Source organism: Phyllostomus discolor, chromosome 5, assembly GCF_004126475.2.
Source record: "Phyllostomus discolor isolate MPI-MPIP mPhyDis1 chromosome 5, mPhyDis1.pri.v3, whole genome shotgun sequence".
Taxonomy (NCBI): domain Eukaryota; kingdom Metazoa; phylum Chordata; class Mammalia; order Chiroptera; family Phyllostomidae; genus Phyllostomus; species Phyllostomus discolor.
Genome location: NC_040907.2, coordinates 42,937,920 through 42,965,677, shown reverse-complemented (window position 1 = coordinate 42,965,677; position 27,758 = coordinate 42,937,920). Strand labels below are relative to the sequence as shown.

The following is a 27,758-nucleotide window of genomic DNA, read 5'->3' as shown; positions in this document are numbered from 1 at the left end:
AACACTTTGACAATTACTTAATTAAAATTAAACCCTTGTAAATGTAAAAAGGAAATTTTTCTTAGATCAGGTTTCGTACCTGCATATCTAGTTCTTGGCACCTTTGCCTCAGTTCTTCTTTCTCTGCTAGTGCCTCCTGAAGTTCTTCCAGGGCCCTTTTTAGCTGAAATATAAAATGTCCTAATTCTTAGAAAATCATGTTTTAAACAAATTGAAAAATATATTTTTATCACAACACATATTGAAAAAGGTTTTTAAATTTTACCTGCTAACAAATAAGTCTTAATTTGTTGTTTTTATATGCATTAACATTAACAATTAAGGCTAAGCTCCCACAGAAATAAAACTTTATGTAAATCCTTATGAAATATTTAAACAAAAGGGTATTAGAGAATGCATTGCTTAATTTCATCACAGGAAAAAAATTTAGAAAACAAGTTCAACTTTCAATAAAATATTTCTAGAAAAATTTCTTTAATTTAAAATACTTCTACAGATGATTATAGAATTATATCCCTGAAGCCTATATAATTTTATTAACCAATATCACCCCAACATATTCCATTTGAAAAAAAGAAAAAATATTTTCTCAGACAAGTAGTGACACTACAACAAACAGATTTCCAAACATGTAAAAGGAAAAGTACTTGATACGCTTGCTTCTCTGCTAACCCTTTCCTTTACAACCAAATTGGGTTTCACACTGGAGGAGAGGGCATTTTTCCCCATGTAAAACAGTCATGTAATAGAATCAGGGAAAGGAGACTTGAGTACAGGGTCTTTGGGCTATTTCTTCAATATTAGGATAAAGGAGTATAGGGTCTTTGAGCTGTTCTTCAATATTGAGAGAGGAAAGCAACTATGACAAAAATTATATTACCTTAGTAGATAAATTAGAACTCAGCAGAAATTTTTTAAATTGTCTACTATTTTTGTAACCACATAAAATGGGTCATATATGTATTGCAAGTGTCAGAAGGAAGTTTGATACCTCTCAATTCTTTAAATATAATCATAAAAAACTGCAGACTTGTATGCATGAAGGAATATATAATAATACTCAATTGAGATCTTGTAACAGCATAAATTATCTAAACTTCACAGATGAAAATAACTTGAATATATTCTCTGTAAGCTTCATGATAGTAATTGGCAAAGTACTGTATCACTGCTTTCAACATTTTCCTCACATTCTGAAATACTCACCTGTTGCTCTAATTCTCCAACGGCATCATTTGCAGGAGAGCTCAATATTTCTTTACTCATCAACTAGGAAATTAAAACAGTAAATTAAGTATAATAAAGTGATGTTTATATGGTAAAAATGTTTACTTGAAAGAACAGTAAAATACAGTTTTTCCTTGTCTTAATTTTAACCTTTAGAATATAATTCAAATAAAAATTCTACAGAGATTCAAGTTAAATAGTACAATGTTCAAAGACATTACACTGATGAGGACATTATAAGTATATCTGAAATATGTAAATATATTGAAAGTATTTGCATACTAAAAAATTATAATCTAAGTTATATGAAATGACTAAATAAAACTGAACATATAAAAAAAGATCCTTCCATAACATAAATTAGGACTTTTAAAAGGCAGCCTTTAAATGAATAATTAGCAAAATTACTAATTTAAGAAGAGATTTTAAAAGTAGGAGTTGTACAAAAAAACACTGTGAAAAACTACTGTATTTACCGTGTATAATGCACATTTTTTTGCCCAAATTTTTGTGGGAAAAATAAGGGTGCACATTATACATGGGTAGTGCCTGAAATACGTTGTATCTATTTTTGTGTTTTATAATTATTTGTTACATAAAATTTCTTATACCATAATTATGTTAAAAAATAAATGCTAAAATTCCTTTATAATACAAAAACAAGTATCTGAATATAAATAAATTAATTAATTAAAACAGAAGATTTTTTCATGCAAGTTTGGGCCAAAAATGTGGGTGCACATTATACATGGCAAAATATGGTGTTTTGCATATGAAAGGCAGATTTATTTATGTATAGTGACACTTTGAATTCAAATCAACAATGCAAACTCAGAGTATGCATACAGACTTCTCAAGTCCTATATGATGTCTCCCTCTCAATCATGCCCTTTCCCAACTGTGTTTGTCCTCATAAATCCTTCACTCCACCTTCCCTCATGTCTCCTCTGTACCCTATCAGCCCTTGGAGTCTGATTTTAAGAATCAACGTGCAGCATATGAATTCTGATGAATTCTGAATCTTTATGGTTAACTTAGATAACTAGACTAACTTGAACCCCGGCTGCCTGGCTCTAAAACCTAAATGAGTATCACCATGTTTGCTAACATTCTGAAAATACATATGATATATATACAAATACATACATATACATACAATTACACACACATACACATACATACACACTTTAGAAATTCAGGAAAGATTGCTCTAAGTGTCATAAAAAATTAAAAGAATTATAAATTCCTAACTAGAGGGAGGTTATATGCCCTCCTTAGTTGAAGCTATTTAAAGGACTTTAATAATATCAATTTACCTTTTAAAATGAAGAGGAACTAAAATTGGACTTAATGTCATTTTAAGATATTTGGGAGGGGAGGGAAAACACAATAGCTAAAGGTAAGGAAACATGCTGCAAAGGGTAAATTTATACAAATGGAAAAATACACATCCATAAGATTTATGTGAAAAGTTTTATATAGTTTAAGATTTTCATACCTATGTGAATATGATATAACTTACCTCTTGAATAGCAGTCATGACCACATGTTGAACTGACTCTTCCAGTGTCATTATATTTTGAATATGTTCTATGATTTAAAAAAGAAACAGATCTGAAAAAAAATCTATTCTTTACCCATAGTAGTTCAGCCATTCAATTAAGAGTACAGAAATGCATTTACCACATAATTGTCTATTCAAGTACATTATTTTCCCCAAGAAATATGTCCACTGAAAACAAATAAGAAGAAATGAAAATATTCATATAAATATTTTTAAATGGCTTAAAGAAGAAAACCTCTAATTTTGATATAACAAGCAGAAGAAATTACTATCTTAAAACAATTATGAAATTTCTTCCTTTTTGTTAAATATTCAGTACTTTACAATAAATTCAAGTATATTAAATTAACAAAAAATCTTAAACCCAGAAAGTTTCATTTTATCACCTATTTAGTTTACTTCAGGAAGGCTTTCAAAAAAGGAACTTATATAGCTTCCTGTAAAAGCCTGTTCAACATTTACCAAGTCTCAAGGAAATACAGTGTACTTACAACTTACTGCAAACACCCATGCAATAACTTAAGTTGATCTATCCCAATAAAAAAATGAGAACTCAAGAAAAAAAGTCTTTCACATATTTGCAGATTTAAATCCATTTCAACTTTATCTTCTCAAGCTAAAATATTTTTCCAAAACTTGAAGGACTTCTTATTTTCTAATAGTTTTATTTTCATGACTCCTTTGAAAAACTTCTAAAAGTTCTTTAAATTTTTCTTTTATTTCTGAAGCCAAGAACTAGACAAAGATTTTGATTCTGATATGCACCTGACCCCTAAGTGCTAAGAGGGTGGAAGAGAAGGAAGAATTAAAAAGAGAATGCACAGGCAATGGAATTGTATCCTTTAATTGAATTTTTTGAATAACAGACTACTTCAAGTTTGCTAAAATCTTCATAAAAATGATCACTTTCCCCACCAAAATATACAGGGTACTATTTGCCAAACTATGTCATCCTTTCAAGATTAGACTGTTGCAATACCATGGAATGATTTTGAAAACCAATTCTCAATTCTGCAAAGTATGAAGGTGTAGAAGTTGCTTTATGTTCTGAATGCATTTTGTTTATACATTTTAATTAAATTATTAAGTTTTTTCTCATTTTTCTTCTGTTTACTCTTAAAAATTGAGAACCCAAACACATACCTACAAAAATAAATTCAAATAGTCCTGCTTTTTAATAATGAAAATTAACTATTTCTTTATATTTACTAATTGCTAAATTTTATTTATGTATCTAGGAATTGAATTTCCTTTTAAAAGTATGAAGACCAAATTGCTAAGTAATGCTTAGAAGTAAATTGTGAAAATACTACATATTACATTAAATTTTGTACAAATCAAAACTTAAGGGAAAGTTCTGGTTTAAAATGTCAATCACAGCTTGAGATAGAAAGACACAATTTACAGTTACAGAAATGAGATAAAAGAACAGATATTAAACAGTACAAATCAAAGCCAAAGTTGTTTCTTTAAGAGTATTAAAACTGACAAACATGCTAAAATTAAGCAAAAAGATGTGTGAACCTTGACAAAGAAAACACCTACTAAGGTCTCCTGGTAGCTAACTGGGCTCAAATTTAAAAAATAAAAACAAAAAAAAACAAAGCTTAGCAGCCATTTCTACACAGGGGCCTCTCAAGCAAACTGCACTGCAGGTAGAGACTACACTGAACTGCCTGATTGCACTGTTTCTGCTGTCTGAGCCAACTCTTATAAAGGAGGCCCTGGAATCCCATTTCAACCAATAGAATAGGATTGAGGCTTTCCCATCCAATTGAAAGTGTGCAGCTCCAACCAACCAGAGTGGCTCTATTCTGGCCAATCAGGACAGTGCCTTTTGGATCAATCAAACTGTGAGGACTTATCAGGAAGCAAGAGTGGGTGGGTAGGCAAGCAATTCTTTCCACATTAGCCAGCTCCCCTCTGGCTCTGAGAGTGCATTCTCTGGCTGCACTGAAACACTGAAGGTGTCTCCCAGAAGCAGAGAGGAGCAGACCAGAGCAGCCTAGAGCACACTGGCACAGAGCAGAGACCAGTGCAGTACAAAGCAGACCTCTGAGGAGCAAAGCAGTATAGCTGGAGAGGGCATCCCAGGCCTGCCTTATGCTGTGCTGCTTTCACAGCTGTGCTGTTTCACAACTGAACTGTTCTGCACTGAATAGTTTCCTTCTTCACTGCACCCCAAATTGAGGATTCCTGTTAATGTTGAACTCGTGCCAATAACCATAAATAGACAGACGTTATATATAACCAGTAATTGAAATGGAAACAAAGCATTAAGGAACTAAAAAATTAAAAAGATCATAACAGAAAATTGCTAATTTAAAAGTAAGACACTATTTGTCAGTTTGTAATTAAACATTAACAGAACTTTTAACTTTACATGAAGCAAATAGTCCTTACTTTTATGAAACCTGATGACCTCTGTATTATCTGTAAAAAATACAACCCTCTACAGAAGTCCTAATGAGCCCTAGAAAAAAAACAGCTAATGATAGATATGTATGGACTAATAATAAATTTTCTGATATACAATCCCTTTTTATTGATAAACTACAATTAATTTTATGTATTTTATTTTTCTTCTTTCTGAATGTGTTTTTACTGAATTGATCCTGTCTCATATGCTCTCTTCTTCAATTGGGTAACATTGAATGTATTTTCTAAGTTCTGGCTTAAAGTATTTTACAAACTTAAGCACCCAACATTTTGCTTTAAAGGTAATGTACTAAGGCCAAGTTTTGCCAAATCATGCAGAAAAAAATTATCAGCATCAAAAATCTTACCACCTGGAATGAACTAAGTCCCTGAGGCAAGCAGATCCTGGTCTGTTCAGTTTATCATTTCACTCACCATATTCAACCAAAATGCTTTTTGTTCGCAGTAAATTATAGATCACTGTGTTTCAATATATCAATATAATACATGAAGTCCATTTATATGATTAAGACTGCTTATTTGGAGGATACATTGGGCAGGCACTCTTTTGAAGAGAAGAATATCATCTAAAGAAGCTTGGATTATAATTTAATACCTGCATATTTACTTATAAAAATCTGAATCATCCTAAGGTTCTGTTATGTTACAAGTGAAAAGAGATAATGTATCAAACAAATAGGTACAATTTTTACTGATTATCCACAAAGTCTTAAGCACTGAATATATTAAATAAAATTAAAATGTATTATATTTAGCTAACAAATATAAATCTCAAAATCCCGGTATAATTATGATACTCAAGATTGTAGGTTTTTAGTGGCATAGCTGAACTAGAATTAAGATGTCCTGACTTACATTTCAGGGTGCTTTCTGTCAACCAGTAGATAGTATATTTTAGTGCTACTTTCTATAGCAACAGAGGTTGTTTCTAGAAAGTACAAGTTCTCGAATGACTGAAATTCACTTACCTTGCTTCTTTTCACAGTTGACTGCACAACCTAAAATAAGCTGCAGCAACCTCCCAAGCTCCACAGAATCTGAACATTCAGTTATTCGGTTTAAATCAGGAATAAGTTCTTCAGAAATCTGTTGCCCCAAAAACTGTGGTATTGAAACAATAAATTAGATCATTCATTTACGTAGCCTAAAAAAATTTCCTAAATTTAATTATTACTAGGAAAATAAATTATAAATAGGTTCATGAAATGACAGATAAGTTAACAAATGATAAACCTGTAATTATTGGCTAAAACCAGTTAGCAAAGCCACCACTCAAAATTTTGAGTAATCAACCAAAAGCAACTAACATGCTTTTATACCAAATATCCTTTGTTCTACTGTCAAAAATGGATTGCTTAAGAAGCTCCTGACCTGATCTATTATGACAAAACTTAGGCCATTAAGAAAAAAGATTTATGGTTAAGCCAAAGAATATTCATATTTTGTTATACAACTGATTAAGAAAATCACAAAATAAACCATCACACATAAACGATAATGGATTAATCTTTCCTGGCCTGATGCTTCTTTTTTAGCTTATTAAAAGTGTTTGTGGCATTAGAAAAAGATTCAAAATGAGTTTTAGGCGTAAGTTTAAGTCTTAACATTATTTGGAAGAAATTACAAGTTAATCTGTAACAACTTTACAAAATAGACATAATTTTTTTCATGGCACTTGCCACCACTTCCAAATATTAAGCAATAAACCTTTTTATATCAAATAATCCTACTAGAGAACTTACAATGCTGAATAAGAAAAAAAACCTACTTGAATAATGAAGTAGCTGATATGAATTTAATACTACTTCCATTTTTGCATTTTCCCCAATTCATTTGCATAAGCATAATTTCAAATATATTTTTGCTGTTGTTTACATTGGAAACAACTGGCAAAATAATGCTTTTGATAGAAAATAATTTCAATTTAATTTTAAGGTACACTTTATAGCATTATATAAAAATCAAATTATATAAAAGGCAATTCTATTTCAAAATACAATGAATTTAAAGTGTCAATATAGAAGCAATATTATTTAACAAACCAACATATTAAGTTTAAGTCCATTTTGCTCACAAAATTTGAATGTTCTAAAAATAGCAAAAAGAAAAATATATTCTAGTTACAAATTATTTTCTAGTAAAATGTTATAAACAAAATGCCAAGTCATTTTTCAGTGTCATAATACTAACACATAGCATGTTTTATTTAAACAAAGTCAAATGTTTTTCATACCTCACTGTAATAACTCATGATTCCTTGAAGTACCTTCTTTAAATTACTAGCCTAGTGGAAAAAAAATATAATAATTAAATAATTTCATATTAAAAATTAAATAAAATGTGTGCCAAGGTGAAAAACAATAAAAACTGCCTAGGATAAAAGTTACAAAAATACTGTTATATTTGAGTTCTACAAATATGAGTACATGATAATTTTTAAACATCAAAGGGTGAACTGGTTTGACTGTAAGGAAGAACTGTCTGTATGATTATACAGTTTAACCAGGATGATTCTAAAGTGAGCCAACTTTAAATATTGAGCATGTCCACACTCAGGCATGAGCAAGTAACAGGCCTAGACTTACTCTCCTGACACAAACAACTGGAAAATGGGAGAAAATACAAAGACCAATTGTTTTCAAGCTTTAGCCAGCAGGCAATATAGAACTCTTATATCTGAGAGAAGAAAAACAAAGATGAGCCCTACACTATCTAAACCTGATGTTCTTACTGAGTTGAGATAGGTATCAGCAGTTCAGGAAGATCAAAGTAGTTAGAATTTGCATGGCAGACAAATGAGAAAGAACTCCAGAAATCTGCGTAATTGTTCCTTTGACTCTGAATACTAATTTGCATATGCATGGTTGAAAGTCAATGAGATTAAATAAAAATAATTTCCAAGGATAGAACAATCCAGGGAACTATACTCTGAACAATTCTCAATAATTACACAAGCCATAAATGGCTGAAATGTCTACCAGCAAGGGTAAAAAGACTATGCTGTATAAATAAGCATTTACTAACAAAACCAAAAAGATCGTCTAGCCCTAAAGGATCTGCTTTCCATCCCCCAAAACCTTGAAAGGATCAAACTGATTCAAAAGTATCTTAAATGCTGGCAGAAAAAAGTCCAACACTCTTTAAAAAAATACAGAAAAAACCTCAGCACTAAACAATAAAATTCACACAGGCTGGCATCCAATAAAAAATCACTACACAGTGAAACTCAGTCAATTACTACACAGGACAAACCTCAATCAATGGAAATAGGCCCAGAAATGAGAAATGAAAGAATTAGATGATAGTGTTAAAACTGCTAATTTAAAAATGTTCAATGATTTCAAAAAAGAAATGGGAAACTGTTTTTTTTTAAAGAACCAAATAAATAGCTGCTCATTGAATAAAAAAGCAAGACCCAACTATTAGGTATCTACATGAAACACTTCTAATACAAAAAATACAGAGATGTAAAAATAGAAAAAAATTACACTACAGCAAAAATAATCATAAAACCAAAATGGCTACATTAATATCAGACAAATTAGACCTCAGAACAAGGAGTATTATCAGGGATAAAGAAAGACATTTTCATAATGATAAATAAATTTATTCACCAATAAGACATAAACAATTAACATACATAACCTTTGCAACAAAAATTCAAACTACATAATTTAAAAATTAACAGAACTGAAAGGAGAAATTGACAAATCCACAATTATAAGTAGAAATTAAAGAAGTCCTCTCACCTTAAAAAAATATCAGACAGGAAACCAATCAAAATATTAATGATGTAAACAGAATTATCAACAAATCTGATATAATCCTCACCTGCAGAACTGCAGAATACATGCTATTTTCAAGTGTATATGAAATGTTCACCAAGACAGACTATATATTAGGTCATAAAATAAGAATTTCTTAATATCAAAATGGAATTAAATTAGAAATTAAGAAATTTTTTAAAAGTTACTTAAAAATCCTCAAATATTTAGAATTTGAAATACCTATTTCTAATGAACCCATAGATCAAAAGAATTATCACAAAGGAAATTATCAAATATTTTGAACTGAATGAAAATAAAAACAGAGTATGTTAAATGTGTGGAATGTGGCCAAGGTGATACTTATAATTAAGGGGAAAAAAGGCCTAAAACTGATGATTTAAGCTTCCACCTTAAGAAGCAAGAGAAAGAAGTGCAGACATATACAGAAGAAAGGAAATAAAAAAGATTAGAGAGAAAAATCAATGAAATAAAACAAAAAGCTAGTTCTTTGAAAAAAGTCAATTAAACTCAATAAATATCAAGCCAGACTTATCAAGAACAAAAACAGAGAACACAGAAATTACAGTGTCAGAAAAGAAAAAAGAAACAGAAGCATTTCAAACATCCATCAATATGCAACTTGTGGTAGAGCAATGTAATGAAATACTACTCATTAAAAATTAAAAAGAAATTTATTGCTAATGACAGATTGATAATTAAATGTATTAATAATAATACAAATTTATGAGTCTCAAAAACTTTATATTGAGTAAAAAGATGCCACAGACAAAGAATACATGTTTGATTCCCCATTCATATGAAACTCCAGAAATAAAATCTTTAGTGACTGAGAGCAGATCTGCAGCCACCTGAGGCCAAGTTACAAATAAGGATTAACTAGGAAGGGACATATAAACATTTTTGATGAATGAAAATTTTCTACATCTAACAATGATGAGAGTTACATAGGAACATGCATACATAAAAACTCAAACTGAGCCCTGGCTGACGTAGCTCAGTGGATTGAGCACGGGCTGGGAACCAAAGTGTCCCAGGTTCGATTCCCAGCTAGGGTACATTCCTGGGTTGCAGGCCATTACCCCCAGCAACCGCACATTGACGTTTCTCTCCCTCTCTCTCTCACCCCCCTTCCTCCCTAAAAATAAATAAATAAAATGTTAAAAAAAAAACCCTCAAACTGTATTCAATAAATGTACCCTTAATTTTTAAAAGAGATTTAGTTGAGTTTAGTACTAATTTTAGAAACAATATTTAGATTAAGTGCTTCTTCCATTAATTCTGCATACCTTTATTCTCCAGTTGTCACCAACATCCTCCTTAATTCGGCTTAACCAAGATTCATCGAACCAAGCTACATCACTAAAACAAAAATACAAATGCTAAACATTAAATGTTTTATTGCATGTAAAATATCAAATTTAATAATAAACAGAGACAGTTATTTCATATCTTAAAGACTTAATAAGAATAGTACATATTATCTAAAACACCCACTACATTTTTTGTTATTCCTAAGGAGTTATTTTGGAAGTTCTCATAATAAACTATTTAAAGTTATTAACATCTTCAATTTAAGAAACATTTATTAAATATGTTATAACAGGTACCCTGAAACAGGAAGATGTGAAAGTCCCTATCCTAAAGGAGAAAATAAAAAGAAAACTAGCTTTCAATGTCTACTATGTCTCAAGCACTGTGCTTGATGTCTTTCCATGTTACTTCATTTAAATGTCACAGTAACTTGGGCAAAGGACCTATCATTTCCAATCTTACTCATCAGGGAACCGAGGATGAGAGAACCTAAGTAATTTGCCCTAAGTAAAATTAGTACATGGCAAAGTCCCAAATAAATCTGACTGTAACTGAGTAGAATGGGTGTAATGAGAAATCTGCAAGGACAAATTCAGTTTTTAACTTTTAAAGCTAAGTCCTATTGGTATGGAAGGCCAGCACAAAAAATTTCTATACAAAATACTTATGTATTAAATAAGTTTTCACTGAAGGATGACATTTGACTACAAACAGTGAACTACATTAATAGATTATATTTTAAACAAATATTTGGATGCCTACTCTGTGTAAGGTACTGAGTAAGATTAAAATGAAGATATATAATTTACTATTTGAACTCATAGAGAAATAGTTATTAAAGGTATTAAGAGCACAAATAACTATATTCAAAGGAGAATGTGATACATGCTTTACAGGTTAAGCCAAAACTACAAAATCATAGAATATAGTGCTAGAAGAGGTCTTAAAGGTCCCATCCAAATTTTTACTTTACAGATAAGCCAACCAGAATGACAGAAGAAATTAATGGAATTCTTTTCCTCAGCAGTACCTTGAATTTAAAAATGCAAAGCTGAAATTAGAACACAGTGATTAGCTTTTCAGAAACTGCCTCAGATGTTCTAATAGAGATGATATCACGTCTGACTAGGGTAACCAAAAATGGCTTCACCATTTTAAATTCCTTTCCTTTGAATTTTAACCATTTTCTTTTGAGAAAATTAATGTTAACTATGTTCAGCTTTTCCCAGATACTAAGGCTACAATTACCAAAATAATTTGGCTAACTCTACGAATGATGTATTTCTAATCAGTTCTTTACCTGAATACACTCAATTAATTTAGTTAATGAGTCAAAAACTACAGAAGTAAATTTACTTTCTTTTGACATCAGATTAAATAAAAGAGGCATGTATGCCAGTTGCACTGGTTAATTTTATGTGTCAATTTGGCAAGGCACAGTACCCATATATTTGGCATATATTTCGTCACATACTTGGATGGTGTAGTAAAGGTATTTTTTAGATGAGGTTAAAATTTAAAACAGTAGACCCTGAGTAAAGCAGATTGCCCTCCATAATGTTGGTGGGCCTCATCTTATCAGTTGAAGGCCTTAATAAAAGGACTGACCTTCTCTGAGAAAGAGCAAATCTGCCTATGCACTCCAGCTGCAACATCAACTCCTCCATAGATCTCCAAGCAATCACGAGAAACAATTTCTTAAATCTCTCTCTCCTCTTGTGTGTGCGTGCACCCCACTGTACATATATATACTCGTACATCTTACTAGTTCTACCTCTCTGGAGAACCCTGACTACTATACCAGTCTTCTGACCCTAAAAACAGTTCATTTTGATTCCAGAGTTACTTGGTAATTACCTTTAGAACATGAATCTGGAAGTGACCTCTTCTAATTTTTTAGCCTTTTGTCTTGCATTTCTTCTTGTCTTCCTTTCCATCCCAAATCAACTTTAGCCCATACTTAGTATGCTCAGACTGCAGATAAATACTACACACTAGTGGCTTAAACAACAGAAACTTATTTCTCACTGTTTTGGAGGTTGAGAAGTCCAAGATTAAGATGCTGGCAAAATAGGTTTTATTCTGAGATCTGTTCTCTTGACTTGTAGGAGGCTGCCATCTTGCTGCATGTACTCACATGATATCATCTTTTTATGTTTGCAGACAGGGAGTGACCTCTCTGATGTCTCTTTTTATAAAAAGTCTGATCCTAGCATATGAGGACCTCACTTTTATTACCTAATTAACCTTAATGACTTCCTTAGAGCCCCCATCTCTAATACAGGTGCACAGTAAAGCCCTACAGAATTAGGTCTTTAGCCCATGAATTCTGAAGAGGCACAAACACTCAGTCCATAATACCCTTAAGTGAGAAATGCTTTTTAATTTGTTCATAAATATATATTTCCTGCTTTCTTTCTTATAAATAAATCCATTCTTCTCAAACAATTATAATGACAGCCAATCTTTCACATTATTAAACTTGATATCCAATCTGAGAACTCTCTGGACATATTGTATACATCCTCCTTCTTTTACATTTTTGTATTGTCACACCTACATGCCTTAACCAGACTCTTACCCCAGCAACTAGGCCCTTTCCTTATATTTCCCAGAACTTCCCTGAAACTCAGAGGGCACCAAATAAGAAAGGGACATGAGACTAATGAAGCCAAATATAGTCCAACTGTTTTCTAATAAAAATTGGTAAGAATCACTACACAATTATTTTTAACTCCATCCATGGTATATGTCTTCCAACAATTTTTTAAAGATTTTATTTATGTATTTTTAAACAGAGGGGAAGGGAGGGAAAAAGAGGTAAACATCAACGTGTGGTTGCCTCTCATGTACCCCCTACTGGGGACCTGGCCCACAACCCAGGCATGTGCCCTGACTGAGAATTGAACCTGTGACCCTTTGCTTCAAAGGCCGGCACTCAATCCACTAAGCCACCCAGCCACGGCTGCCTTCCAACAATTTTACCAACTAAATACAGGTCATAATTAATGCCCATTGGTTACTATATATATAGCATAGTTGTGCTGCTTCAATGGACACAGATTCTATTCTGTTTGAATAGTCAAAAGACCTTTTGTACTTAACACATCAAATTGTGATCTGTAATTTGGACATGTACACCTGGCTTTAATTTATTCATCTATAAGGAGAGGATCTAGATAGTAGATTTTAATGACTATAGCTGACTGAGAGCATTGACTTTTGAGTCAGGCCAAAATGATACAAATGCTGGCTTTGTTATTTACTCATTATATGACTTTGTAAGAGTCCTTTTTCCCCTCTGAACCCATTTCATCATCTGTAAATTGAGGATAAAAATAATGTCTACCTCACAGAACAGTAAAAATTAAATGAAATAACATGTACAGGGTATAACAATGTCTTATATTTAGTAACTCCTCAGATGTCAACTATCATGATTTATCATTTTAAATGCTCATATATCTGAATGAATGAACACATTAGTGCATGATACTTGAGGTCTCTGAATATTCTACATTCTACACCTCACTTTTCTTCCACTTGCCAAAATGTCTAGTCAAAGACATTGGAAAAAAGAGAAGTTTGCTAGTTCTTAAAGTGACAAAGCTAAGCCTTCCTGTTAGGGGAAGTGGCATGCACTATTTATAGTTGTTCTGTGTTATGTCCCCCTAAAAAGTATGTTAAAGGCCTAACCCCTGGTACCTTTATGTGAATGTGACCTTTTGTGGAGATAGGGTCTTTGAAGATGTAATCAAACTAAGATGAGATCATACTAAATTAGGTGGACCCTCATCCAATATGACTGGTATCTTTCTAAGAGGGGAGGGCACACAAACTCAGAGGGAATACAGCCATGAGAAGATGAAGACAGAGATTAGAGTTATACTGCCAACAAATCAGGAGATGCCTGGGGTTACCAGATGCTGGACAAAGTGAGGAAGAATCCTGACTTAAAGGCTGCAGAGTATGGCCCCATCAATAACTTGATTTAAGATTTCTAATCTCCACAACCATAAGAGAACAAATTTTTTTGTGGTAAACCAACCAGCACAGGGTACTTGGTTATAACAACCTTGGAAACTAATACAGTTGAGGTTATAGTTTTCCCCGATGTATTTTTTAAATAGCAATAACTTCTACATACATTTAAAATAAAGAGATAACCTATTATGTATTCAAATTAAACATAATTAAGAAACTGTAGAACCCTAGCAATAATCCCATGATTCCCCATGTCTCAGTCATATAGTTTGGGCATTGATTTTTAAGATCTCATTATATAGACACATACCTACATCAGGTGATAACAAAAGAATCATTCACTAAATTTTTCTACTTCCTTAAAAAAATTTTTTCTTCTCATCTTCAGCAACGACTTTGATTTGATTTGATGTGAGTCAGAATAGCTATCAATGCCATACATAATAATCATAATATATCAAGTGCTTTTAAGTGTTCAAAAATACAGTAAAATTTGCCCTATTAGCAGAAATATGATACAATGACCCAATTAGGGAAAAACATGTAAGTTTCACTGTCCATATCTAGACTTTTGAAAAGCTACAAAATTAGAAGGGGGCTCTAAAAGAAAAATAAATTTAAAACTGCACTTATATGATAGAGACTTAGATATCTAACTGCATGCAATAACAGACAAACTAATCAAAAAAGGTTCAGGCACACTTTAGGTCACTACCATTTGTTTTATGAAGAAAGACAGTGTTCTGATTGGTTGACTATTTTATTATTCCTGTTGAAAAGCTGTTAGAACACAGTAAGAGACAAAAGACTAAAAAGAAAAATCAGCAGTAACAGCAGACTCCAATAGATTATGGACAAAAGACTTGCTATTTACGGATACAGTTTAAAACTGAGCTTACCCAATGCTAAACATCAGGTATGGTTACTAGAGGATAGGAGATCAAAGAGCCATTTGCATCATATCATGGTAAGGACAGGTCTCTTCTACCATGGTTTGGTATAAAGCACAGGTGGCAAACACAAGGCCCACAGGCTGAATCCAGCCCTCCACCTTGTTTTATTTGGCCAGGCACCTTGTTTCTATCCGGTGACAGCACTGCGCTCCTTGCCCCCAGTTAAGGAGTAGTTACATTTATACAATCCTAAAATTACACTCTGCCCTTTAAAGCAACTGCGAGGCTGATGTGGCCCCTAGTGAAAATGAGTTTGACACCCCTGGTATAAAGCTACTAAAAGTACAATATACATAAATAACATCTTTGGATGGCACTATTGAAGTGAGTGAACACACATCAGCTTTATATCCATACCAACCACAATGCAGCTGTAGCTACATCAATACCCACAACATACTGCAATGAAAAAGGTAAGGTGTATATCTTAACAACAAAAAACAATGATGACTTCCCCAAATCATCAAGAACTAACCATGGTCAGAGTGCTTGGTGCTGACCAATTAAATCACCTGAAACCAGTCAATGTATGACTAAACAAAATATTTAAGAAATATCTTTAAGAAAGCAGGGGAGCAGGCATATTTCAGAATGATAGCCCCCCAAAAGTTAGTATGTTAAGCTTGTGTCTTAAAATGTTAATCTTGAGTCAACTATAAAAATCTGTCTATTCAAAGTAAATTGCTTTGCATATTCTGAGTAATTAGAATTTTGATATTGTTTTAAGCTTTTTTTTAAGAGCGATAAAGAATTTTTGCTAACCCATCTTATGGGGGTTTTCCATCACAACAAACATTTACAAAGTGATAGCAACAATTAAATAAAAAACCTCTGACTCTAAAAGAATGTAGCAGAGATAGGATTCTCATCTCATTGAAGATACATTATCATGAAAATAAGATAATATAAAATCAATGACTATTAATAAGTTATGACTATACAATTGCCCATGTTTGTTCTAAGGGCACAGCTCATTTTAGATGTCCTAACCCTAATGCTTGGCAAAAATCAGGAAATAATGGATTTAAGAACTTTTTATATTATATACTTAAATAAAATGGGCCTAACCCTAAGAAAATCACTTTATTAGTTACAGTTCTCCAGCATTTGTGACTTCAAGTTTCATTTATACAACATTTCATTATTGGTAGATTCATACATTCCTGTTAGTTCAAATATAAATTTTAAAACTTAATATTTTCTAAATCCAGTATTTTATGTTTCAATTATCTCCAAAATAATAATGTCCATGCATTGATACCTTCAAATGACAACAGTATAACAGAATATTACATTTAACCTGTTCCTTACAGTTACTACAACTTGTGAAGACAATCGGCACAAGTATAAAATTAACACCTCTGAAACAGATAAGAATCCTAATAGTTCATTTAATTAAGATATATCTTCATGAATAAGGAACAATTGGGTAATACGCTTTTTTGTTCCCTAGATGCAAGAATGCCTTGGTGCCATATGCTTGTCACTACTAAATAGGATAAAGTTTCAATAACCTTTAGAACACAAGTCTAAGTTTTTACCCTTGGTATTGGGTTTACAATTAGTTTAGGAAGAGCCTGTACCGCCACTTACATCTGATGAAGAACTTGTGCCATGGCAACTCCATTAGTCAGCTGTTTTACATCTTGACAAGGTGCCAGAGTATTGAATGTCTGCAGCTAAAACAACATAAAGCAAATGACTTTACTGCCTTTTTATACCTATAGGGTAGCATTACCACCCCCCCCCAAAATATATATGTATGAACACTAGAGAGAAAAACAGCTAAAAACCTGTCCTGTTTTGTTTAAATTCAGACCCTGCCAAACAAATGAAACTACACTAATAAGTTTCTGTGGCTGTGTAATATTTTTATAAAAATAAAGACAACATTTCATAAAATCATAAAAGTATACTGCAAAGTCAAATATATTGATGTCACAGATGAAGTACTTCAGAATTTCTGAAATCTACATATAAAACTCTTAGGTATAGTCAGTGTTTTATCTATTTTTAGAGAATACCATCAGAAAAAGAACTTTAAGATAACCTAACATCTGCAAGCTAAAATTTCACTCATATCATTTGAAGTAGGAAAACAAAGGCTAGAAAAATCAAGTCTAAACCTACTTAATTTATTGGTGAGCTCTAAAATGAGGCAGGACTTCTGCTTGCCATTCAACATTTATCTCTGAGGCATGAACAGTCCAGAGCCTATCTGCCATGTCAGGCTGTTTCTACCTGGTTTGGCTTTAGATATTACAACTTTTCAAATCTCTATTTGTTAATATTATACATTACAAAGAGAAATAAAATATTACATATACAGAGAAGTAAAATAATGGCATCTTTTTCTAATAAGCAAACACAAGATAGAAAAAATTTTAAAAAGCAAATTATAGCAGGGCTAAAATTGATCATATACTTTCTGTAAATCTAATCTCAACCTATAATGATATTAAATTAAGTATACTATGATTCTTTTTTCCCACACACATTCATCTCCTTTACTATTCAATTATAATTCCTTAGTTTACGACTTACTTTAATCCAATAAATTCTCTCCCACCATAATTCACCATTAGTGGTTGTGAGTGTTTTGAGATTCTGCAAATCTTTCTTGTTTATCCTAATACAACATGGAAGAGTGGCACAGACAAACTAAATCTAGCCACTGTCACTTTCAAAGTACACAAAGATACTTTGCTGAGCTCCTACTCTATGTGGGCTCTGTAGTGGATTTACAAACAATCACCATGTTTCTACCTTCAAGTATCCTTAATCAAGAGATAAGGAAGGGAGAAAAAGACAGAAATCATTTCTAGAAAATGCCATTTGTAACCCCATGATTGTAGTATGCACAAATGTTCTGAAATGTACCAGTCAAGTAATCTTATTATGACTGGTATTTAGGAAAAACTTCTTAGAGATGATTCCTGGACTGAATATCTCAAGTAAATAAATGGTCAAGGGAAGGAAAACTTCCAGAAATGGGAATGTGATAAAAGCACAAGTCAAAAATAAGATGGTATTTTTAGGCAATATGCAATTCAGTATTACTGGATTCCCAGTGCAAAAAGGAATGGGGAAGGGGTGACAACCAATGAGGTTAAAAAAAAAACAAAAAACAGTAATGGGTCAGGACTCTGAAGGGCCATGACAAAAGGCTTGGACTTTTCCTTAATGGTCCCATCTATATAATGAGAAACAGTATATAATAGCTTCTATTTCACAAGATGATTGTGCAAATTAAATAAATTAGCAAACAGTGTACTTAGATTAGTGTCTGGCACATGGTATAAACTCAATAGCTGTGAGTCAAGATTTCGCAAAGCCTGGAGTCTAAGAACACTTAGGTATCACACTCTCCAGACATATTAAATCAAAAACTTCCCTAGTGATTCTTATGCACATCAGTTTTTTTAGAAACACTGCTGTGGGTGATGAAAAATCACTGAAGAGTAATAAGGAAAAAAGCAACATATTTAGTATACTTTAGATAGCAGCAATAGTTACACAGAGAATGAAAGAGAATCTGGTAGTATACACAAAATGGTTGATGGATAGCTTAGAGATAATTAGGGTAATGCTGACTGAGAGGACAGAATGAATTAATGAAATATTTAAAATATTAAATATAAAAGAAAAGGGATTTTGCCATTCAATAGTTGTACAGGGAAAAGAAACACCAGGGTTTAGGGAATCTTTAAAAGGAAGATAAAGTATGGCTCCCACTTTTCAACCCTTCGTACTTATACTTCACATCATTATTTTTTTAACAAAATGAATATGATTTGCAATTTCAAAATAACAATTTCAGAGGCACAGAATATTAGACATACTAGTAAAGGAATATGTAAAAAGAGAACATATATTAAGTAGTTGTCCAGTTGCCCACCGCACCCAGATTAAGACCAATTTCTCCTTCTTACTGCCATGGAAATTGGAGTGTCTCTTGGAAGCTGTTAAACTAGATATAAAATAAACTAGATCACAAAGAATATAATTTCATTTGACTAAACTGAAAGGCTTTATAACCAAGAAGAATGAGTACATTAAAAAGCTTCATGGGGGGAACGAGGCCAAAGCACAGGGACAAAAGAAAATGTATTCGGTCACACTACTCTTCTACTCTTCACAGAGGTAAAGAGGCAAAGGTCTTTTTAGTGGGTGACCCTAAAAGGACAGACAGGGCTTCCATCACTAAACACAGTGTTCTGGCAAACAACCATCTTACATTCTTCTTTATTATTTTTAAAGATTTTATTTACTTATTTTTCAGAGAGGGAAGGGAGGGAGAAAGAGAGAGAGAGAAACATCACTGTGTGGTTGCTGGGGGTCATGGCCTGCAACCCAGGCATGTACCCTGACTGGGAATCGAACCTGCGACACTTTGGTTCGCAGCCCGCGCTCAGTCCACTGAGCTACGCCAGCCCGGGCGCTCATTCTTCTTTATTTTTAAATAAAGCAAATGATCAACAAAGTGCAAATGCTGTTCCTGAACAGCTTCAATACAAATATTACAGGAATCAAGGAAGAAAAGGGGGTTTTCACAACTGATAAGTAACAACTCAACCTAGGGAGGGATAACTCTTTTCTCATATTCTCCTCCTCTTGCTGCCCAGTTCAGAAAGATCATTGTTTTGAGTTTTAAGTCTGCATAAGAAAGTTTCAGCCTTTAATATTCTTTGTTAATTTGGGCATTGGTACTAGTCTTTTCTTCACCTGCCTGTCAAAGTCAAAGACTGCAAGAACTAGGGGAACCATTTTTGAAAACCTGTTCCAGCCCTTCAATATTATCAGTGAAAGCGCATTCCAAAGATCTGAAATTTCCAATTCACAGAGTCAACAGACAGAATTAAATTGATCTTTGTACAATAACTTCAAACTCTCATACACTTGTTCCTTCATGTAAATGATGCCCAAAATTTATCCTTCAGCCCTGAATTTTTTGCTAAGCAGCAATATAACATTTCTCAGAACTAATTATTTCATAATGAGTTCCAAATCGTAAAATACAACTTTTTAAAAACTTCCACAAAGGTATCACTTTACCCAACCAATTTTGTTTGATGACTTCTGTAATTCTGCTAATGGCAGTTCTATTGCCCTATAATATCTAGTGGTAAAAAACAGAACTTATCACCAACTGTCTTCTTACCTCCATAATTTGGTTCCATCATAACTTTTTTATATGATATGTCCTACTACTTTCCCTCAGCATGTAACATTACTTAGGAAGCACATTAAGAGAGTAGGGATATCATGACAAACATGTCTTCCACTACTTCTTTTCAATCTGTCACCAAAAGAGACTATTTATACTACTAGTAGAGGCTCTTCCCTGTGTCTGGAAAACTCCCTTCCCCTGATTTCTACTTGATGAAATCCAGCAATCCTCTATGATAAAGTTAAAAAGTCAGCCCAGGTATCTACAAAAGCCTACATACTCAATACTAAGATACTGAATGGTGAAATACTGGTCTCGGAGGTCAGGGCCAAGACACAGATATTTACTATCACCTCTTTGATTCAATGTTGAACTGTAGATCCCAGGCAGTTTTTGATCCTGGGGATAGAGCAGAAAACAGTCTGACAAGGGCTCTGACCCAAGGAGCAAACAGAATGACTTCAGAAAGTATTAAGTGATACAGACACAACAGAAAGGCGTTAATAGGTTACAGTGGGATAGGAGTGGGGGCACGTTTTGATAAATCACTCTGTCACAGAATCTCTCTGAAAGATGACAACAGACATAAGAACTGAATGGTATGAAGAAGCCAGCCACTGGAAGAGCTAGGAAATTATTCTAGGTAGAGGGAAGTTTAAAAGCCTCATTTATTTTTTTTAAAAAGTTTAACTTCCTCAAGAAGTATAAAGTCAATGGACTTTACCATAGTCAGCATGGAGGACTATGGCATCCGGGAATTTGGAGATATTTAGAGAGGTATTCAAAGATTTGAATATTGTTGCTATTCAGTGTATATCAACAATGCACTGGCTGGCAAAGGCAAAATAGGAGGAAAGATTCCCTGGGAATCAACTAGAGAGGTAAAGAAAAGCCATGAGACACCCAAGAAACTAAAGTGGAAGACAATTTTACAAAGGAATCCATTAAGTAAAATAAGGATAACAGTGACCATTTGTCAAACCAAGTAAGTACAGGCCTTAGAGAAAAGAAGCTTACGTACAGCGCACTGAGGAGTAAATGCAAGTTTAAGAAATGTAAAGGATAAATATTTAAAAACTAAAGAAATTTGACCATAAAAGGAAGGGCAATACAGTATGGTTTTAATAGGGAGTGATGGCTCTTCTCTCTTTTTAAGATAGGGAAGATCTTAGCAAGTTTACTTGTGGAGAAGAAGAAGCCTGTGGAGAGAAAAAAAACTTTAAATACAGAAAAGGGGATAAGACAGAGTCAAGTTTGAGAAAGGTAGAAGGGAGGGGATTTAGAGCCAGAACCAAAAATATGGAGGAGGTCATTTTCCTGAGGGGGAGAAGGTTGGGGACTCAAATAAGGTATTGCTAAAGGTTTGCAAAGAGATATGTGAGAAGAACTGTGTGGTTATTCTTAATCATAAAGTGGGGCAGTATTATGGCAACAGGTGGACTTGGCTGTACCAGCATCTGTAGAGAGAGGCAACAGTCTGCACTGTAATTTCATTTTCTCCGTAGTGTTTCAGCAGCCTGGAAGAGACCTGGAGACGCAGTCAGCCAATTTTACTCTCACCTACGATTCCTTATCATTTGGTTTATAACAATGTACAGTTTTTAAGAAATTGTGCCTTCCATTGTAAAAATACACAGCTCTACCAACCACTCCAATTAATAGAAAGTTCTTTGATTATTCTTGATATCTCTCTTCCCCCGTGCCTTACACAAGGTAGAAACTCAATAAATACTGGTTAAAAGAATGGACATAGCCACATAATACTTAAAAATATTGCAATATGATTTAAGAAAATCCTGTACTTCTCCTCCACTTCATATTTAAGTCAACAGACATGGGGTTATCTAAACCCAGATAAAGACTGAGTTTACTACTTAAGTCAGGTGTTTAGTGCAACAATGTAACAGATTAGGATATACTCTTAATAGTCATTTAACGAAACATCATTAAAAGTAAGGTTGTCTTGTTTCATGAATCTTAAACACAGTACCTAAACCCCAATATTTACTTTATTTACCTCCAAAGTGTAAAAGTTGCTGTAAATTATGCTTATGTCCAATACATTTCACACACTGCCAGAAACCTTCCCTGGCTTCTCATTCTTTTGAATTGCACACATTAGGAGATCACCTGGGAATCTCATCAACCAATTACCACCTCCTGATCCAGTCTGTGTACATTCCATTCTGCACACACTACCCTACACAAAACTAAACAACTGGTTTGGGCATGGGCATCATTAACATCTTGTGGACCATGGAGCACTCACCTTGCTCAATATGGGTTACAAACCACATCATGCCAGCTCTTTGAGAGCTGAGCACCTTCAAAAGATGAGACATCATTTTGAGGAATACTGAAGACAGATCTTGCCAGTCCAAACTCAACGCAAATTAACAGAAATACTAAGCATGACTAAAGTACAAACACAAACGTCACGTCCTTTTCTTAAAAAAAAAAAAAAAAAAAAAGCTTGCCCGTTGGAGGAGGGGCAGCGAGAATAAGGGAATATGAGCCCCCACCCCCAACATCTTTTTCTCCACCTAAGAAACACGTGTACACATCTCTTGTAAGCGGCTTCTACAAAATCGGACGTCCTGGTGTGGTGGAGTAGCACTGACCCAGGAAATAAAACCACCTCTTGGACACTTGTACATGGAAAGCAAGGTGGTTGAGGTGGAAGGGAAGTTTTCGGAGGGGATCGTGACTCCCAAGTGGCACAAAGGTCCCTATGGGAAGGCTGCACAGCAGACGGAAGGTGAGAGAGTCTGTGATTCAGAAGTCTAGGGCTGGACGGAGGGCAGGAGAAAATGCGACAGGTAAAAGGACTAAAGGGGGTGGGTGCTTGGCTCCAGCCACAGCTGTCAGGAAGGAACATAATCAGGGGTTTAAAACAAGCCTTTCCCAAGGGGTCCCCCGGAGTTCCCTTTCCCCTCCCCCGCCCCCTCAGATACAAACGTACACACACAAATACGCACACGCACGCACCGCGACCCGCAGGTGGCTCTCTCGCGATCAAGGGCAGGAGGCGCGGAGGGCAATGCGCTGAGTCCCCGGTGTCCGCTGTGCAGGAAGTCCCGGTACTCCTCCGGCTCACCTGGGGCAAACCTGGCGCCGGCCCCCAGCCCTCGTCACCCCCTCATACTCACCCAGATGATGAGGCTGTCGCACAGCTGCAGCTCGGGCTGCGGAAGCGGCTGCGTCTCCTCCATGGCCGCAGTTGATTACGCCGCTGACCCCGACACCTCCCCGCCCGCACTCCTTCAGGAGGCGGCGTCGACAACCTGCTCGCCTGCCAGGAAAGCTCTGTAGCCAGGCCTAGCGCCCGAGCCTCTCACGCGCGAAGCCTCGCGCTGCCGACGTCGCCAGCGTCACCCCCTCCTCACCACCACCCCGGCCCCGCCCTCCCGCTCCGCCGTTCGCCCCGTCCCCAGTCTGGCACCCGCCACTCTGCTCCACACCTGAGCCCCGCCTCTTTTGACCCATCCCTTCCTTCCCCTTGTCTCTCCTCCCTTTTTTCCACCCCTCCACCCAACTGCACACCTCTCCCCGCCGCAGTGAGTGACCCGGACGCTCGCCAGTCACAAAGAAGATAGGTGCCCGAAAAGGGCGGGAGAGGCGGGGAGGGGGCGGGAGGAGCGGGAGTAGGTTGCGCAGGAGGGACGCGCCCCCTTGGGCTCTAACCAATCAACGAGAGACAAGACTGAGCCTTAGGAGCTGACACTAGCGGGTGAAAGGGGTTTATGACCTGGCAGGTGCAGTGAAGGCGAGGGTGGAGAGCGCGCGTGCGCAGCGGGCTGAAGCGAAGCTGAAGAGAAGCTGAAGCTTGCGCTACCCTGGGGGCAGAGCGACAGCCGGGCCCCTGAGAGGTTTGTAGGTCCCGTTTTGGGCCTCCTTCCTCGCAGAACGGCAGCGCCTGGCCACACCTGTGGAAACGCACACTCTGCTTCCATAACGTGTTCAGAATTAGCTCCTCATGAATACAAGCAGGGAGAGAGGATTTTTCTCCTAGGCGCTCATTGGAAAAGGATATTTAAATTTGCAGAAGTGACATAAACTTGTGTTTCTTATGGGGGAAAATACCATAAAGCTGCTTAAATCAAATAAGCTTCCAAAAGATCCAAACCATGTGCAATTTCATTTTAAATCGTGCAAAAGGAAAGACGATTTGAGGTACGAAAATGAAAATGAAATGATACTTTGGTTTTCAGACATTGAGGATATCGATGTGCAATCCATCCTATTTTCCTTCGACGGTTAAAAACCTGTCTTTTCTGAGAATGTTCTTGGGGGAAGGGTGGCGCAAACTGGAAGCTCCGGAGGTACCAATACATGGCTTAAGCTATTAAAATGGGCTAGAATATTTTTACTTTCACTGTTGATTTCCATTACTTCATTCATTCATAAACTCATCAATTCATGCTCTGTATAAAAAATGCAGCTGGCTCATTACTGCGCTTTTATATTTAGACATTGAAAGTTTAAAACTGATGGATGACTGCAATTAAAAGTCCCTATATGTAAATCAGTTTCATTTAAAAAAAATACAGTACGTGCATTTGCTATCAAGTCCCTTAACATTATTTGAGAACTTTCTTACTCCGTGTGGAGTCATTTTATCTCTGGACACTAGCAACACTGGTTATAAGAAATGAAAACTAGCTGAAGACCTGGTCTGAGTCGACTTTACTCACCACTGACTGACAACAGCTTTCTTCTGTGGAACCTAATCTCACATTCCTAAAGTAATGCTGGTAGCAATAACCTACCCTACCTACCTCACAGGTAGGCAAAAATGATAATGGACGTGGAAGAGTTTTATGAATTTAAATGTCATTAGCAAATATGAGTTACAACAGTTATATGCTTAGAAGCATGTAAGAACACCTATCACTATGAGCCACAGGTGATAGAATGACTCAAAATATTCAGGAAGAGTAACTAGGGGCAATTGAATAATCCTGGGATCTGTGCAGAGAATAGATCTTCAGGGAAGGATGCTCGATTCTCTTTATGATACTAGATCTAATGGAAATGTATGCCAACAAAATGATCATGAATTCATAGAATACAAATATTCAAACAAATATTAAAAAGTTAGAAAAATGCAAACATGAATTATTGAAATAAAACAAAACAATAATGCCAAGAAGAGTAAATTGCACTTTCATACACAACTGAAACAAGCATTTTAGAGAATGTTTTTTGTAATTTTTATCCATATCGAAAAGTTTTAAATACACATAGTATTTAAACCTGCGACTTCATAATTCCACTTCATGTTGTAAATTCTACCGAAATAAAAAATTCAAAGATTATGAACAATGATATGTACTGTAGTTCTATATGTACTGATTGTTATATGTGCAATAAGCAAGAAAGGTTAACTATGGTAAAGCAGGTTCAAAAGATAGAATATTCAATGCTTGAACGTGATGTTATCACTAACCTGTTGGACTGCCCAACAAGAGATTATTCTAGATTTCAATGGAGAAGTTCAAACCAAGTTCATGTTCAAAATAAGGGTAAAGTCATCTCTGTCACTGGGAAATGTACATCTATAGTGCAAGGGATTTTAAAATTACACTGTAAGTGGGAAAAATGCAGGAAGTAAACTCTGAGATGGAGATTATCTGCAAGAGGTTTAGTAAGAAGTACTCTTAGAGATGAGAGCTGTGGAGTGGAGGGAAGGAAGGAAGTGTGCACAGGGGAGAAAGCAGGCTGTAGTGCAGTCCTGATGAAACTCTCAACTAACCCTTGCAGAGCTTTGAAGCTGGAATGGCCCTTCCAAGTTGTCTGAGTTTGTATAAAGGGGGCTTGGTCTTTATGCCTCCATGCTGACAAGTCATGAGATGAGGGCTCCCCTGGAAAGGTGATGTGACAGCCAAGGCAGATCACAAAGGCTGATGATGGCTGTCTGCCAACAGTTCTCCCAGTTGTGGGGGACCTAGGCATCACATCACAGTATCCTCTGAACAGCAGTAGTGCCCACAGTCATTTTGGGTGGAGGTAGGAATGTCATCACTCAGAATGGTAAAGCACGGTGTCAGAAAAATATGGACAATGAACCCTCACTGTGACAATGCTATAAAAACTACAAAGTTAAAACAGCCACAGAAGAAGAATGCTGGCATCCTTGGTTCTTGCATTAAGAAGCCTCCAAAATGGAAAGGGGTTGTAGCCACAGTTACCATTTCATGTAGGGGATCACATCATGAACAGATGCTGCCTTGGAGGATTTAAGACTGAGGTGCCTGAGGAAGCAAAAGTTACAAAAAGATAAATTATAATACAAGGTAATAATTCCTATTGTATTTTAAACTGATGGGAAAGAATGTTTGCCATTTATTGAGTGAAATAAATATAATTATTCTATTTATTAAGCATACTTAGACTCACCCCAAAGTTCTAAGTTAAATAAAATTGGACATAATTATTTTATCTTGTTCTAAATAACTCAAAAAAGAAAAAATAATAGCAAGGTATATGTACTATATTTCTAAAAATTTAAAAATGCAGGTAACAAAAATGGACATTTAGTAAAATGTACTGATAATGTAATTGATCGAAAGTATCATTAAAGCATATCGATCTGTCCTATATATACCAGTTTATCTAAGTGAACCACAAGATACATCTTCATTTTATACTGTTAGAAAAGATGATCCATGCTTCTTACTCCATTGGAGAGCTTTTTTTTAAGTACAAAATTCCCTCTAATCCGTGTATGCAGATTTTAAATATAAAAACTGAACACTGACACATAGTGGCTAATCATTTAATCCACAGATGTTTGTCTCATAAAAGCAAGCACAATCTAACTTTGCAATATAACTACTTAAGTTACTTCCTGTTGTTTACAAAGGTATTGAAAATGAATATTTTAAAACAAATGATTTAATTTATACTATATAAATGGGAAGTGGATATGTTCATGAGACAGGATTCACAGAAATAATGACAAGGGCATGATTTCTAAGCCAACAGAGATCACTGTGTTAGAAATCCTGCTTATATTTTATTATAGATTGAGAAAACTGTAATGTATTCTTAAACCTCCACATGTAAGTATAGGAATCAACTAAACCTACAACTAAATCAACTAAAAATACATTAAGGTGATGTTTGCCTGAGGAGCTGAAATATCTTGCTCACTCTTTTATGTTTTAAATATATAAATTGTATAGAATATAATAAATATTAAAATAACAAATTCTACAAGGAAGGAATTTATCCAATCAGTGAAGAACAGAAGAAGAATAACATGAAGAATAACAACTTGGGTTATAAGAACAAAGAAGAAAATGCCAGATAAGATGTAT

General features: G+C 34.9%; 1 protein-coding gene across 1 annotated transcript in view; it reads right to left on the bottom strand.

Moving 5' to 3' along the window:
• HOOK1 (hook microtubule tethering protein 1) overlaps nt 1-23,817 on the bottom strand; it is a 59,399-nt gene extending 35,582 nt beyond the window's left edge. Inside the window, exons 1-8 of the mRNA XM_028511686.2 lie at nt 23,586-23,817; nt 16,860-16,945; nt 10,305-10,377; nt 7,464-7,514; nt 6,199-6,331; nt 2,750-2,817; nt 1,207-1,269; nt 80-163 (exon numbers count right to left, since the gene is read on the bottom strand). Coding sequence (XP_028367487.1) covers nt 80-163; nt 1,207-1,269; nt 2,750-2,817; nt 6,199-6,331; nt 7,464-7,514; nt 10,305-10,377; nt 16,860-16,945; nt 23,586-23,648 — 621 coding nt within the window. The 5' untranslated portion in view covers nt 23,649-23,817. The remainder of the gene's footprint in view (nt 1-79; nt 164-1,206; nt 1,270-2,749; nt 2,818-6,198; nt 6,332-7,463; nt 7,515-10,304; nt 10,378-16,859; nt 16,946-23,585) is intronic.
• Nucleotides 23,818-27,758: the final 3,941 nt, after the last annotated feature.